At 41.5% G+C, this 16,466-nt stretch overlaps 1 protein-coding gene across 4 annotated transcripts in view; it reads left to right on the plus strand.

Annotated features, from left to right (window-relative positions):
* Positions 1-16,466, plus strand: part of RBBP8 (RB binding protein 8, endonuclease) — a 77,134-nt gene that overhangs the window by 16,343 nt on the left and 44,325 nt on the right. For all 4 annotated transcript variants that reach the window (XM_053248437.1, XM_053248435.1, XM_053248436.1 and 1 more), the window contains exons 3-6: positions 3,295-3,337; positions 10,142-10,237; positions 13,559-13,671; positions 14,803-14,878. In XM_053248437.1, coding sequence (XP_053104412.1) covers positions 3,295-3,337; positions 10,142-10,237; positions 13,559-13,671; positions 14,803-14,878 — 328 coding nt within the window. The remainder of the gene's footprint in view (positions 1-3,294; positions 3,338-10,141; positions 10,238-13,558; positions 13,672-14,802; positions 14,879-16,466) is intronic.

Raw genomic sequence — 16,466 nt, forward strand, 5'->3', positions numbered from 1 at the left:
GTAAATAAAATAGCAGGGATATTTGTAGGGAAGAATTGGTAGGACATTCCCCCGCAATCCTTCCTCTTTCCTTCTCTTTCTCTCCCCATCCAACTCTGAGACCTAAAATAACCCAGGTTGAGTGGAAAAAAGTGCTCTGGAGAAGAATTGACAGATTGGGGAAAATGTTAAGCATACCCTGCTGTCCAGTTCCTCCTCCTCCTCTAAATGTCTGCCTTAGGTTTTTGATCAGCAAACACATTTTTGCTGAAGTAACAGAGATCTGTCCTTTGCAGAAACAAAAGTGAACAGAACAATTGAAAGTCTTGTTCTGTTTGAACCAAAAAGGTTTAAGCTATAATTCAGTTTACCAAAATGAAAATTTGCGAGCTTAGTGAGCTTGCAGAAATGTAATAATGATGCATCTTGTCTTTTTTACTGAAGACAAGTAAAGGATAACTACCTAAGGATAAACTACCTAGTCCTCTGCAAAGCAATTTTTGTAACATGAGTAAAAGCACATTTTCAGGTCATAACAAATACACACCAGAATTCTCATTTAAAGAAAATCTTTTGAAATGTTCTAGTAAGTTTAGTTTTTCCTGAATTCAGGTAAAGTAGTCTTGCATATAGTGTGACCTTTTAAGCCCTGCTTCTTCAGTAGTAGCTCAAGTTGCTAGTGTTACAGTAGCAAATACTTTGCCAAACAGACGACCTGTTCTTACAGGAGCTTCATTGTTTTGCAGCCTCATTCCTTCTGATGGGTGTGGAGAAGGATTAAAGTGGAGCACTGTATAAGGGTCTTAACTGGAGAGATCGAACTGATTTGTCAAATAGCAGCCACATTTGGAAAGCTTTCTCAGCTTCTCTGCATAACCAAGCATAATGCCTTTCTGGTGTTGTATGCTGGTGGCAGGAAAGTTAGCGTCTGAAATGTCTTTTGAAGTTATTTTCAGTCATTTTATTCATTTTTTATTTTCTCTTTCTTTTGTAATCATCTATTCCAACCTATAGTTCTCCAGATATTGCTGAACTACAACTCCCATCATCCCAGCTACAATATGTGGCTGGGGATGATGGGAGGTTGTAGTTCAGCAACATCTGGAGTTCTACGGGTTGGGAACCCCTGTTCTATGACATTCATCTTTGGCGTGACTTGCTTTCCAAACAAAAACCTGAACTCTAATGCATTTACTTAGAGACAAACCAGACATATTAAATGGCCAGGTGCTTATGGATGAAACAAATTTATATCTGAACCTATTTCATTCTGACTTGGGCCTTTGTTGACAACCTGCGCTAGGAGAGAGACAGACGGTGTGTGACTCTGTTGATTTTTCTAGCACTCTTAGTAGCTTTTAATAACAAGGACTGTTATATCCTTCTAGACTGACTGCATCGGTTGAGAGTAGAGAATCCTGCATTGGGTGGTTCTAAATAGGAGTAGAATTCTAGAAGATTCTGAGATATTTCTCCTCTCCCATATGGAATTGACCTTTGGGATTCTGCAGGGACAATCTTATCTCCTATGCCTTTTAACATCTGAACAAAACGCCTAAGAGAGATTTTTGGAGTGAGGTGCCTTCATTATACTGATTATATCAAATTCTGTTTTTCCTTTTCATCTGAAACAAGTGTTGTGATCTTAGCCTTGACTGTTTAAAGAAACTGTGACTCAGTCACAGGTGAAAAAACTGACACAATCCATATAAGACAGGGTCTCCTAAGGTGTGGTCTTTTGACTAGGGCAGTAGTGAATATATCTGTCCTCGATGGAGTCACACTCACCCCAAAGAAACAGATTCACACTTTGGGAGTGCTTCCAGATCCAGGTCTCCTTTTGGATTCCTGGGTAGAGACTGTGGCCAGGACTGCTGTATCCATTCATGGAAAAGGATATAACTACTGCTGTATGTACGTACCCTGGAATTCTCTCGACTGGACGATGGTAATGCACGTTGGATTATTGTAATATGGGATTACCTTTGAAAGAAGCTCAGAAACTTCAGCTGATCCAAAATATGACAGCCTAGTAGGTAAACAGTGCTAGTTGTGAGGGCATATACCTTGAACACTGCACAAGGTTCACTTTCTGCCAGTTTGTTTCGAAGTTAAATTCAAAGTGTGGTTTTGATTTCAAGTCCAATAGAGCCTCGGTCTGAGGTACAAGAGAGAAGACATTTTCTCAGATATATCTCCCCATGCATCAGAGTCTCGTGACCCAACCTTTTTGCAAGTGCCACTATGATCAGAGGTAAAATTGATCTTTACAGCAAACAGTGCTTTTTTAGTGGTGGCTTCCTATCTATGGAACTTTATTCCATCCCAGGTATGGCAGTCCTATCTGCTTTCAGGAGAGCTATAAATACATTTCATTTTAAACAAGTGTTTTGGTCTGTAGGTGAAATTGGGGAGTTTGTTTTGATTTTACATTTGTGTGTTTGTGTGGTCTGATTTATTTCTTAAATTTTTATTGCATATTTATGAATTTACTACTTTTTGCCTGCTTTATGAATTCAAATAATTGAAAAGCAAGTTATATTTTTGTTCTTAAAAACAAAACAAAACTGTAATTTAGCCCTAAAAAAATGCAAGGGTAGTTTGTTCCAGTTTCCACACATCTGTACAATGACATCTATATTATTAATTCTCCAATACGGGCCATGTGTGGAGACGTGATAGGAAGGAGGTGATTGGCTGACAGAGGGAGAGAGAGTTCCGGAGCAGCAGGGAGTTTTGTGGGGTGGCTAGAATGCAGTTTGACAGTTGGCTCAGGGGCGCTGTGAAGCAGCAGGGAGCTCGGAGGCTGGGGGCGGCTTTGGGAGCTGGACAGTTGGCTCTGGGGGCTGCGGGCGGTTGGCTGAGTTGCGCCGTGAAGCAGCAGGGTGCTCGGAGGCAGTCAGGTGAGTGGGCGACAGTCCCTGGCAGTGGGAAGCAAGGACTGCAAGACAGAGATAGAAAGATGGAGGACAGAGAGCGCGAGCAAGAAACTTGTGGAGGGGGAGAGAGTGGGTGAGAGAGAGTTGCGGGGGCGGCGAGAGATTTGCGGGTGGTGGTGAGAGCGTTGCAGGGGGCGGTGAGAGCGGGTGAGAGCATTGCGGGGGTGGCGGGGGCGGGCGAGAGCGTTGTGGGGGGCGGCGGGGGCGGGCGGGGGAGTTGCGGGGGGCGGTGGGGCATTGTGGAGGTGGAATGCCACAGGCTCAGTGCAAGACCGCACAGATGCTCTGTCAAGGGTCAGCTAGTTCTTCACTAATTTGTGCAGGTAAAGAGAATTTAGAAGTGTAAAACCTTGATTTTCTGTTTTTCCTGCTTTAGGATTACAGTCAAAGATCTCCAAATTGAAAACAGAAAGGTGCTTGTAAGTATGGACTCATGAAATAATTATTCTTTGTTAGAGGAAAATAGTTAAATTTGCTAATTCCTGAGCCTGCAAATACAAGTGCATTTATCTCCATTGTTGTGCATCTGAAGATTCTTGTGGAATTCCTTCAAGGTTGTGATATTGTTGTTGCATATTCAAGTTCTTGTTTTGACTGTTTTTTTGTTTGACAGACTATTACTCAGTCCCAGTTCAAATATTCAGTTGAAAGCTAGTTTATTTTGACCTGGCTATATTTTCTGAACCTGGTCTCTACAATGCAATTTATTTTATTTTATTTTATTTTATTTTATTTAGTGCATTTTTATACCGCCCTAACCCAAGGTCTCAGTATATACAAGTGAGCCAGATTTCGGCTTGTAGAGCTGATATCTGCAATTACTTCTGTGTTGTCATTTCTCCCGCTTCTTTTCAAAGACTCTCCAGATACTATCCTACACAGATCTTCCTTGTCAGAATTAACACAGTGTCAGTCAGTTAATTCATTTTGGGCATACCAAACAAGGATGAGCTCTCTATCGTATGTCTTTAGCTCTGTCAGATCAAACTGACTCAGCTTATATGCGACTTTCTGTTTTAGTTATTTTCAGATTTCTGCTTATACTGAAATTTGTGCCTGATGAATTATACTTAATAGTAGATCTTCCTTGTTCGTGTTGTCACCTTAAGTGGCGCAGTGGGGAAATGCTAATAAGCAGAAGGTTGCCGCTTCGAATCCCTGCTGGTACTATACTGGGCAGCAGCGATATAGGAAGATGCTGAAAGGCATCATCTCATACTGCGCGGGAGGAGGCAATGGTAAACTCCTCCTGTATTCTACCAAAGAAAACCACAGGACTTTGTGGGCACCAGGAGTCAAAATCGACTTGATGGCACACTTTACCTTTACCTTTTCTTTTTCTCTGGGTATTTCTACCACTATTTATTTTTGTCTTCCTTTCATAATTTGTAGGGAGCGTTAAATGTTGATAGATCTATCTCTATGCTCTTTCTTGTTTTATTATTTTATTGTTACTTTTCATTACCATTCTTGACTCTAGTTCTAAGTATTTGCTCCAGATAGCAAACAGCAGAATTTCCTCGCATGCACTTTGTATTCAAGCCATTTGGCTCTTACAGATTAGGATGCCTTAAACACCCTACTGGATACTGCACTAAAATCTAAATAAAACTATTGAGACAGGGTTTTCTTTTGTGCCAGAACTCACCAGATCTCAGCCTTACATCAGTTTTCAGGGCCAGGCCATAATCCTGTATTCTGTGAAGCAGAAATGAAATGAGTGGGTGCTGAGTAAATTGCCCTTATCACTGAATATCTACAGAGAGTTCCCATAAATTGGGAGGGAGGGTGGTGGTGGAAAGGACTTCCAGATCAGAAAGTGGTTTTGCAATGGCATGTCTCTTTCTAGAATTTAAACACTTCATTATGGGCAACAACAGAGTTTGTGACAATTGTTGTTTTTAAAAAAATTATTATAGGGCTTTCACTGTATGAAATAATATGTTTTTCTATGTCTCCTGGCAAAGATGCACAAACTGCAGATTAATTCTTACCCACTAAACAAAGGCCATAAACTATGGGGATAGTATTTGAAAATTCATATTTCAATACCCCAGTGGAGACAGTTTTGTTCAAACTGGGCTGCAGGCTCTGCCATTGTGGCAGTAAAAGAAAACATTTATAAAGCTTTACATCTGTGGTGTTATAAATCACATGCATTACAAAGAATGTACCAAATGGCATCCAGTCAATGTTGGTGTTGCCAGGCCCCAGATGCAGACTCTGTGGCTATGGACATTTCGTGGCTCTGTAAGGCAGTTCAGCAGTATTGAAACAATGTGCTGGAAATGGCTCAGGCTGTACCCGGGATTATATTACATTTCCCAATTCTTCTTAGCTGTTAGATGTTTTTGGAGATTCAGTAAGGAAAGATAATAGGGTCTTGTTGAGAAAGTCCAAATCCTAGTTGCTAAATAGCAGAAAAATTCAAAGGTGCCGTCCATAGGAGAATGGTGTAGGAAATTCTAGTATTTTAGTGTATTTTGATGCTTTCTGCAATTCTGAAGGCACCAGCAAGCTGAGATAATGCAGTATCTTTTTATAAGATGTAATGAAAGAAATTTGTATTGAAACAACAGGTGTCCCAGGGAAAATATGCAGCTGAAAATGTTGTCAGTTTCATGAACATAGTTAATCATCTTGTGTTACTTAAAAAGTAGTTTGTTTAGTTTACATATTTTAAATTTTACTGTTTCTACTTTTGCAATAAAATATTCTTGCTGCATCTATTAGTAATTTGCATTAAAGCTACAATGCCATGCATATCTTGGGAATAAGCCCTATTGAACTCTGTTGAATTTCCTTCTAAGTAAATAGGATCAGGAAAAATTTGATCTCTGCTATATCAGTTTCTGCCTGTATACCAGTTAGCAAAACATTTTTGTCTTGTAACTTTCATTTAAACTTTGGGATTGTCAGGTGATATTTGTCATGACTTACGGTAGTATATTCTTGCTTGTTTTATTCTGTTCAAAAGCTTCCATCCGTGGTTAGCTCAGAGTCAGTGGGAGATGGGTATTATTGATGACATTTTGTTGTGACTTAATACATACTAAGCTAAATGGTTTAATTATTATTTGCTGGAATCATCCTACAAGTACTGCATTGTAGATACAATAGTCTTCTATAGGAGTTCTTGTTCTCTCTAACTCTTCTTGAATACCTGAGGTTTAGTATTTCAGAGCTGATAAACAGCCAGACAATGAGCTTCTTATGCTGCACCCAGGTTCAGCACTAAATCTAATGGTCTTGTAAATGCAGGGTCAGGGACCATTCATTAGGAAGACTATTTTCATAGCCAAGAAGCCAGTCAGTTTGTCAAGTGGCACCACAACCCTCATAAACTCTTTTCTCCAGTTCTTCACATCTTGCTCTAAGAATATGAATGCCCTTACAGCCAACTGATTCTAATCATGTGTAATCATCTGTTCAATGAAACATATTTATAGCTGGTTTAACGTAATGACCAAGGGTTGGTTCAAATGTCACACTGAGCCGAGCTTAAACCTTGGCTTCACACACCATCTCTTAGCCCTGAGAAGCATGCATTTCTCCCTCCCTCGTGTTCATGAGCCTCATAACATCTACTGTTCTGAGCTTCAGTAGTCTACTTCTGATTGTGGTTAGAAACATGTGAGGACTGGTTGTGATGTCCAAATAGACTGATCCTGGCCTGTTCTAACTAGAGCTCTTGAAATAAACTGTACCTGACTTCAAACCTCTGGTTCAGATCATGGTTTGTTTCAAGAACTCTGGCTGGAAAAAGCCAGGATCATTCAGTTTGGATGTCATGATCAATCCTGTTTTGTTTCTAACCGTAGTAGGAAGTAGAATACCTTCAAGGTTTGCTTGTGAAGGGAAGACCGTTTCTCACTGCCGCACGTTGCGGCAAAGCAGAGTGTGGAGTTGTGTGCCCAGCCCCATTGACGGGCACAGGGGCTACCCCGGCACATGATGGTGGCTGGCCAATGGGAGCGGGGGAGTGGCTGCATAAGCAGCCGGCTCCCTTCGCTCTAGCTCAGTTGCTCTGGGGCAAGTTGCTCTGGGGCACCTGCCCGCCCATCCCATTTCAGTGAGGGTTATCTGGTTGCCCTTTGGGGTCCAATTAGGAATTTTTGGGTCACACTCAGTTGGCTTGGGGGCTGGCCTTTTTTTGCCTACTTCTCACCGATTCTCCTGGTAGGGTTTCATTGTTTGGGATGATCGCGGCCATTTTGCAGGTGAGTGCGGGTTGAGGTAGGTTGTCTCGTATTGGTGTTTGACTGGAGGACCAATTAAGGCGAGCGGGAAGCTGAGAAACAGCCCTTGCAGATTTTGCGGTCCCTGGGCTGGGATCTGCCCCTACCCAGAGGCTGGCTGGGCCCACTATTCAGTGTCTTGCAGCCTGGGTGGGGTGGGGCTCGCTGGCCTCTCCTCAGCGGGGATAAAACCTCCTGGTGATGAGGCTGTCTGGACCTGGAACTGGGAAGACTCAACATTCAGTCCTTTGCCCTGCGGTGGGCAGTCCTCCTTATGAGGCTGACCCACATGGGTGGTACCTGCACTCTATTTGGTATGTTCCTCATTGCAGGTTATTTGTAAATGTAATTAATAAAAGTGGTCCTAGTTCTTCCAGTCTTATGTGCCAGTCATTATTGGGTCCTGGGTGTGCAAGTGGGGAGTGCATGCTCCCAAGGCGGAGTGGCAGCACACAAAGCCAAGCTTTAATCCAAACTGGATTTAAGAGACTGGGGTACAATTCAGGAAATCTCACTTCTGCCATGCAGTCACTCAGTAGCCCAAGGCAAGCCGCTTTCTCTCAGCTCTCCCCCCCCCCCCCCCGCCGCACAGTAGGGATAATAGTACTGGCCGACATGATGCGCAATGCAGCTTTGACCTTGCCCATCAGCCTGCATTGCTGCACGTCAAGCAGGCAGTTGCGCAGCTACTTAGAACTCTGCTCCTGCAGTTGTGCAGCACTGCTTGGGCAGCTCTGGCATGGTGTATCATTTCAGTTACTCACCTTAAAGATTGTTGTAAGGATTACAAGAAGATAATACATGTGAGGCATTTTTGAACACTCGAAAGCTCTTGTATACACATGAACTAGATGGTGGTTGTTCCTGGCGAGTGAGTGTAAGACTCTAACCATGCTGCCTGATTGCCAGCTGGTTTGCTAAGAAGTCCCACTGAGTTCACTGCTGGCTAGCTTTAGAAGAAAAGATTTGAGCAGCTTTGTACTCTTCATATATGACAGGTTTTGACTCATATTGCTAGATTAAAGAATGATCTATTATGGCCCTTCACAGGTTGTGACCCAACAAATTGAGCACAGCTCACTGGGAATGTATTTCAGCCTGCCAGATGTTTGACAACTCCCATGGTGGTTTTTGTTTTTGTTTTTGTTTTTTGCATTACATAGGAACATAGGAAGCTGCCATATGCTGAGTCATTGGTCCAACTAGCTCAGTATTGTCTACACAGACTGGCAGAGCTTCTCCCAGGTTGCGAGCAGAAGTCTCTTTCAGCCTTATCTTGGAGCTGCCAGAGAGGGAGCTTGGATCCTTCTGCTTGTAATCATGCAGATGCTCTTCCCAGAGTGGCCCCTTCCCAGAGTGGCCCCTTCACCCAAGGGGAATATCTCACAGTGCTGACATATAGCCTTTCATTCAAATGCAAACCAGGGCAGACCCTGCTTAGCAATTCATGCTTTCTACCACAAGACCAGCAGACTTATTAAGCCCCCATCTGAAGTAGTCTACATACAGTACAATATACACAGAAGTAATATGGATACTGACCAGCTGTACATGCCACCATATGTACCATGATGAACTAGACAAATGGAGAATAATAAGATGACAGACTGAAGTGGTAACATAATAGGATGGACCATTATTGATGGCTGGACTACAGTAGGTGTGGTGAATCACTAAGTTGTTTGGGGGATCCTGATGTAGTAACCTTTTTTCTGTTACAGTGGTAAAAGCTTTATTTCTTAATTTCTGTGAATTAAGGGTGGCACTCTTATTTAGTATATGTATAGCACATTTCATTATTTGTACAATGTCAGTACAACATCCCTGTAGGGTAGGCAGGCTTCTATCAGCAGTTATTACAGGTGAAAGGAAAAAAATAGTGTTTTGCCTAGGGGCTCCTCATGAATCCATAGCTGATCTGGGAGGTAAGATCACTAAGATTCAACAGCTTTTGAAGGAATACCAGAAGAAAGTTTGGAAAACTACTTGATACTCTACTTTTGTCTGGGGTACCAGTATTGCTTCATTTAGCATTCATTGTACTCAAGGCTTGTCTGCTCCACTGCTTAAAAGAAGATATCATAACTACTGCAATTTGTCAGTCTTGACTTCAGTATTATGCTATCATATTTGCAGTTATTGGTAGTAACATACCTTCTCTCATTCAATAATTTGTATTAGATTTGGCAAACAGGAAGTAGCCTTGAGCAACTTGAGAATAGGAGCTGCATAGAGTTACATGTGGGAATGCAGGTGGGGAGCAGTGTTCCCTGTAAGAGGTATTTCCAGATGTTGTTGTAAAGGCCATTGCAGCTGGGATTTCTGAGAGTTGGAGGACACAACTTCTGAGAAACCCTCCTACAGGGAACACTGGTTCAGAATCCTCCTGTGTAGAGCGGGCATATGAGGATTCTGTATTCCTTACCTCTTACCACAAAGACTATTACTCTTTGTGGTGTTGGAATAGGACTCTCCCCTCTTTCTCAATGATTGATGAAGTTCCATGTTTAAATACTGTTCATGACCTTGCTTTGCTTTGTTCTCCCTGCTCTACAGAGCCCACCTTACTTCCACTCATGCTATTACCTTATGTGCCTTAGATCAGTCTTTCCATTCTGATTTATTCAGCTGGTTGCCTTTGCTTTAATAGCGGGTGTTGAGGAACAATCTGAACAAAGTCTCTCTCGCTCTCTCTCCCCCCCTCCCCCCCCCTACACCCCTCACTAGATTTACTTGTGTTGTGCTATGCTACCTTTTCAGGTCACTTTTTATGCATTGTAATGATTATATACTTTGGGTGCCAAATAAATGTGTGTTAGCAATATTAGTAATCTGTTTTCTAAGACATAGACATTTGATATAACAATCAATAATAAGAAAGCACATTTATTTGTTAGCTTGAGTTAATATGGCTCCTGGATAATGAAAATGCAATTGTCATATTTACAATTTTCTGTTTGTCAATGAATTTCTACTTGCATTTAGGGATGCTGAGAGGCTTGAAGAGTTTTATACCAAAAACCAGCAACTTAGAGAGCAACAGAAAGCACTGTGTGATACTATTACAGTTTTAGAAGACCGGTAAGTAGGATAGATCCCTTTTTGTCTGTAAGGTTAGCCACTGTTTTTCTTTAGTTTTGAGCTGTGGCATTTAAGGGGATGCTGTGAAGCATGGAGGTGCAACCTTATTCACAAAATAATCATAGCTTATCTAACAGCATTTTTAAAAATATGGTTTTAAATGTTGTATATGATGAATGCATGGATTCAACAAAAAGAAATTAATAGCAATCCAAAGTTTAGGGGAAACAAAAGCAAGAAAAGTTACAAGCTGTAACTAGCAGCAGGTAATGCTTGCCTGGATAGACTGACTAATAATCTATCTCGCTTCCTGGTAAGACAATTTTAGAACAGTGTACATACATCTCCCAGAGCTGCTTCTCTAAGAAGTGATTTCAGACTTGGAGGTGTTGAGGAAGATAGTTGTGTGTTTAATCCTAGAAGGGGGACTTTGCAAACAGGCTTTCCTGGGTTGCCTTGTGTTTTTGCCTTCCCAGAGAAACTAGGGAAAGAGAAGCAGGAGTCAAATTCAGATTTGCTTTAACTGAAAGTGTGGTCTCAGTCAAACCTCCCCAAATCTAACACTTTCCCCACCCTTTCCTACCTTTGGAGGTCCTGTCTGCTGTGATTTAATTTATTTGCTACTGGTATACAAAACTCATGGGCTAGCATCCACAGTGGCACTTGGCATGCCATTCTACCTGCCCCCTTACCCTCAATGTAGCCACCAGAGCCTCCTGAAAAACTGTTCTGGAAAGTTGGAAACTGAGTGGTGACACCTTCCATGAGCCAGTTTCTGAGCATTTCCCACTCCACCTGCAGTCAATCATGTCACAGCCAGCACTGTTGCTGAGGATCCCTTGACCATCTAGAATGATTTTTCGGGCGATTCTGTTGGCTGCAGTGAGGGTACCGGGAAAATGCCTTGCGGCCATTCATTTTCATGAGCACCTCTGTGGATAATGTTGTCTCCAACTGGTTCAAGTTTTATATCAATACAGAAGCCTTATGATTTGTTCTGGAACTTGATTTATTATTTATGTATTTATTCGAATTATATACCACCCTTCCAAAATGGCTCAGGGCGGTTTACAACAGGATAAAAATAATTAAAACCAGTTAACAATTAAAATCAAAACTATAAAAACAGAATAAAACCAATTAAACATGCAAACAGCTAAAAACCCTGGAAAACCAGGGTAACCATTTAAAACAATTTAAAACAGTTTACAGTAGTTAAGAAACCCTGGAAGGCCAGGCCAAATAGATAGGTTTTAAGGGCTCTCCTGAAAGACAGTAAAGAATTAAGATTATGAATTTCTGCTGGGAGTGCATTCCACAGCCCAGGAGCAGCTACAGAGAAGGCCCGCCTCTGAGTCACCACCAAACGAGCCGGTGGTAACTGGAGATGGACCTCCTCAGATGACCTTAACATGCGGTGGGGATCATGCAGAAGAAGGCGCTCTCTAAACGCTCTGTATTGTTAAAGACATGCATGTAAATCCAGCCAGTGATGTGAAGAATATATAACATTGTAGGGGAGACTAAAGAAACAATAGTTCAAATAAACATGTTCTGACTTAATTGTCTAGAAGAAATCTCTTTTGTTCTGTAGAGCTAGGAAGATTTCAGACTGATTTATCTGCAAGGACTTTGATATTAAAACCACAATTCTGATTTTGTTACATGCCAAAACCCAGTATTACTCATATATATTATGTAAGAAGGCTTAATGTTAGCTAACATCTTAAAATTCAAGATATCGTTCATAATCAGCATTTCATGTATATCCTAAAAATTCAGTTGATTGCTGAAAGTTTACAAGCCTAAGTTTTATATGACTTTTAATGTTCTCTGGTGTACTGATTTTGTTGGGGTTTTTTTGCAGCTTAATTTTTTTCCATTTAAAAGAATATTTAATGGTAAATTACTTTCAGCTAAATATATATCTGTGACTGCAGTAGCTCTAACAGCCTGCTCCTGTGATGTGAGCTGACACCATGGCTCATAGGATCTGATATGAGGTCTTGCTGCCAACACAAAAGACCCAGCGTGGTGTAGTGGTTAGAGTGCTGGACTAGGACTGAGGAGACCCAAGTTCAAATCCCCATTCAGCCATAAAACTAGCTGGGTGACTCTGGACCAGTCACTTCTCTCTCAGTCTAACCTACTTCACAGGGTTGTTGTGAAAGAGAAACTCAAGTATGTAGTACACTGCTCTGGGCTCCTTGGAGGAAGAGCGGGATATAAATGTAATAATAATAATAATAATAAAATGGCCCTTTGCACTAGTGCTGGGTCCAGCATCACTGCAAATCTGCCAGTGTTTCCTCCTGAATACTGCCTGGCAGTGATTCTGGATACTCTGAGCAGGTTGGAAACTAGTCCCTTGTGCCAACATCATTTGGCCTTTCAGCTGGATTTTTGACTAGTTAAGAATTGTATAGGGGTTTTCCTTCAGAGGACTGGCTTAAGAACTGAAAATGGTCACAAACAAAATGGTTCAGTTTGTCAGTAAGCCTGCTCCAAATGGTAGCCAACACCACATTTTTCAGAGGCTCCTGTGGTTAGGATATGCATGATCAGAGGCCTAGAGCACCTTTCTTATGAGGCAAGGCTACAACACCTGGGGCTTTTTAGTTTAGAAAAAAGACAACTGCGGGGAGACTATAAAATCATACGTGGTGTAGAGAAAGTAGATAAAGATAAATTTTTCTCCCTCTCACATAACACTAGAATCAGGGGTCATCCCATGAAATTGATTGCCAGGAAATCTAAGACTAACAAATGGAAGTACTTTTTCATACAATGCATAATCAACTTGTGGAATTCTCTGCCAAAAGATGTGGTGACAGCCAACAACCTAGATGGCTTTAAGAAGGATTTGGATAACTTCATGGAGGAGAGGCCTATCATCAGCTACTAGTTAGAGGACTAAAGGCCACCTCCAGCCTCAAAGGCAGGATGCCTCTGAGTACCAGTTGCAGGGGAGTAACAGCAGGAGAATGGGCACGCCCTCAACTCCTGCCTGTGGCTTCCAGCGGCATCTGGTAAGCCACTGTGCGAAATAGGATGCTGGCCTAGATGGGCCTTGGGCCTGATCCAGCAGGGCTGTTCTTATGAGGGGGGAAACGTTGGTCTCCCACAAATGTGATTTTTAGCACTCAGTAATAAACTAGAAATTGATGTTAATGCTTTAATATCTATATCTATTCCAGTTATCTTTTAATATACTTATGCTGAATTGCTTTTAAATGTTGGAAGACCTTCTTGGTGTACTCTGAATTATCTAGGACTGTATTTTTATTATACTGATTTTAACAAATCTTCTAATTCCCATAGTTTAAGAGCAGGATTGTGTGATCGTTGTGCAGTAACTGAAGAGCATATGAAGAAGAAACAGCAGGAATTTGAGAATATTCGGCAACAGAACCTTAAACTGATAACTGAACTGAGTGAGTTTTATCTTCCTTTTTCTTGAGCCATTGCCTAATTTTTGTGACATCTTTACATATACTTTGTTGTTACATTTTATCAAGTCTGTGATAGATCTCTGCTCTCACAAAGAGTCCTACTTATGGGGGGACATTGCAACCCAAATCCAGGCTAGATTTGTCTAATAACTATGACTTGCAGGGTGGACAGGGAGTGGGAAGGTCTTTTCTGTGCTTGACAACAACTAATGTTTATATAGTACTTTTCAAAAAAGTTCCCAGAGCGGTTTACATAGACATAAAATAAATAAAATGGATCCCTGTCCCCTCCCTGTCATCACTGGAGGGATGCTGTTCTGTGGGTGGATAGGGCAGGTTGCTCTCCCCCGCTCAATAAAGAGAATCGCCACTTTTAACAGGTGCCTTTTTGCTCAGTTAGCAGGGGAACTGAGCTCTTGACTTGCTTGACTTAGCTCTTTGGTAATCTGTCGATAATCAGATTGGACTATATTTTCTGTTGGGTTAACTGAAACTCTAATTTTTCTGCTTAGATCTGTTTTTCCAGATTAGATTTTGCTACCTTGCTCATAGGTTGGAAGAGTACTAAATCTAGCAGTAGGAATTTATTTTACCTTCTTGCCCTATTTTAATGAGATTAGTGAAGCAAGAGCACCCAGTTGAAGGACTTATTCTTGTGAATGGAGTATCCCAGCAGTAAAGTTGGCAGTAGGTGTTTTGTCTTGTGTTCCACTAGTCAAGAAGTGGCAAGGAATAGGGACTTGAATCCTTGTCAAATTTACATAGGACAATCACCCTGGCCACAATTCTCCCCTTCCCCCATGTCAATTTCCCTAAATCATTTTTGCAATGAAGAAATATTTTCATGTGATGCAAAAAATGAATTAGTAAGTAATTTGTTACTGGATTTCACAATTAATCAGCTTGATATAATTAAGCAGCAAATTGCTTTATGAAACAGGGTTCTTAGTGACTGACTAAAATACTTTATTTTGAATTAAAGGTATTGAAGTACAAGTTCATGCAAGTTTCTAATAGTTATTGTCTCATCTAATGAGCTTGTTAAAAGGACTGATGAAGAAATGAAATACAACTGAAAATTACCATGTATTTTCATTTTCTTACATATTTTAGTGAATGAAAGAAACAACTTACAAGATGAAAATAAAATGATTTCTGAACAACTTCAGCAGATGCAGCAAAAGATAAAGTAAATATTATTTTCTCTCTTTATGTGTGCTAATAGATATAAATATATCTTCATGCTGGAAGTGATTGATGATAACAGCTATGATGATGAAGCCTCCATAATAGGTGAGGGCCCTCACTTAGTGAAATTTGAGAGAGCTCATTCTTCCCTCTCCCAGATTGGAGTAGGGATTTCTTAAGAAGTGCTGCTGTCCATCAACTAGCTCAAAATCGCAGAACATTATGAGAAACTTTTCCCTTTTCCCAAATGGGGAGAAAGGAAGGTTTCTCATATTGTGCTGCTGAACTTGGAAGCTGGCAGAAAAAGTGCAGGAGAGGCTCAATGATTCTACCTGTTCCAAAGTCCAGCTATGACGAGTGATCCTTCCTTTCCCCTTCTATCCTAGCACCTGGGAGAGAAGGAAGAGGAGGCATCAGTGGAATCCCGATAATGTCCAAATAAAGTTGTTGTTCCCAGTGACTTCTTTATGGTCCTGTTTACTCTCTAATCTGTTTTCTTCTTCTATATATATATTTCTGCTGCCAACATCCTAGCCACCCGCTGTGGCTCCCAGCCTGCCAGCCTTTGTTCCTTCCAACCCACCACGCTTCTTTTTATCAAGGTCTTCTGCCCAGCTTCCTCAGCCCCTCCACATCTGTTCCAGATCCTTCAAAATTGCTCTTTAACTCACTTTCCAAACTCAGGAAAGACACAATCTTTCCTCACTTCTAGCTCCACGGGCAACTTCTCTAACATATTCCTTCCCAGCTACACCCCTAATGCACTCTGATACCTCTGTAAACCCACCCACCCTTTTTTCCTTTACTTTTATTTTTCCACAGTGCTTTTTGTTCTTCCTTTGCAGCTTTCTCAAATCTAAAGAATCTCTTCTCTGTTAGCTCCCTGACATCCTACCCTGCCATACCCATCGTTCCCCACCAAGGGAACAAGTGAACAAATGATCTGGATTGTGATCCATTGCCCTTCATAAGGATTGGGTTCTGCACCTGCGCAGGGACCTTGCGAAAGGATTAGCTAGCTTCTCGCGGTGCCTTTCTGCCTTGCACATGGTGTATGCTTCCGCTGGTATTGGCAATCTGGGTGCCATTTTCCTCACTTCCTTTCTGACCGCCAAGGCATCAGAACATCATTACGGAGTTCCTCGGAGTCAGTTTGGAACTATTGAAAAAAGTGAAGAGAAAAGATTTGTTATTTGGTTATTGGACTTTGGACTGCATTCTGACTACTCTATTTGGACTTTGTTTTTGGTGTGAGAATGGACTTCGGAGTGGCCTTGATTACTCTTTGTCTAATAGATGTCAGCTATGGAAAAGAAGAAAACTTTTAAGCACTGTATCCAGTGTAGAGTGACCTTACCATCTACAGACGGCCATGATTCTTGCTTAATATGTTCGGGTGAGCAACATGTCCCTTTGGCTTGCAAAATCTGTTGCTCCTTTTAAAAACAAACTTTAAAAAAACTGAGCCCTCAGACTACGGGCCACGTTGTTTGAGGACGCACTTTGTCCACCGACACTGAGACCTACCTACCCGTCGGGGTCAATGTCACACTTGATGTCAGAGTGCCCAATGACGATGGAATCACCGT

The sequence above is a fragment of the Hemicordylus capensis genome, chromosome 4 (genome assembly GCF_027244095.1).
Source record: "Hemicordylus capensis ecotype Gifberg chromosome 4, rHemCap1.1.pri, whole genome shotgun sequence".
NCBI lineage: Eukaryota > Metazoa > Chordata > Lepidosauria > Squamata > Cordylidae > Hemicordylus > Hemicordylus capensis.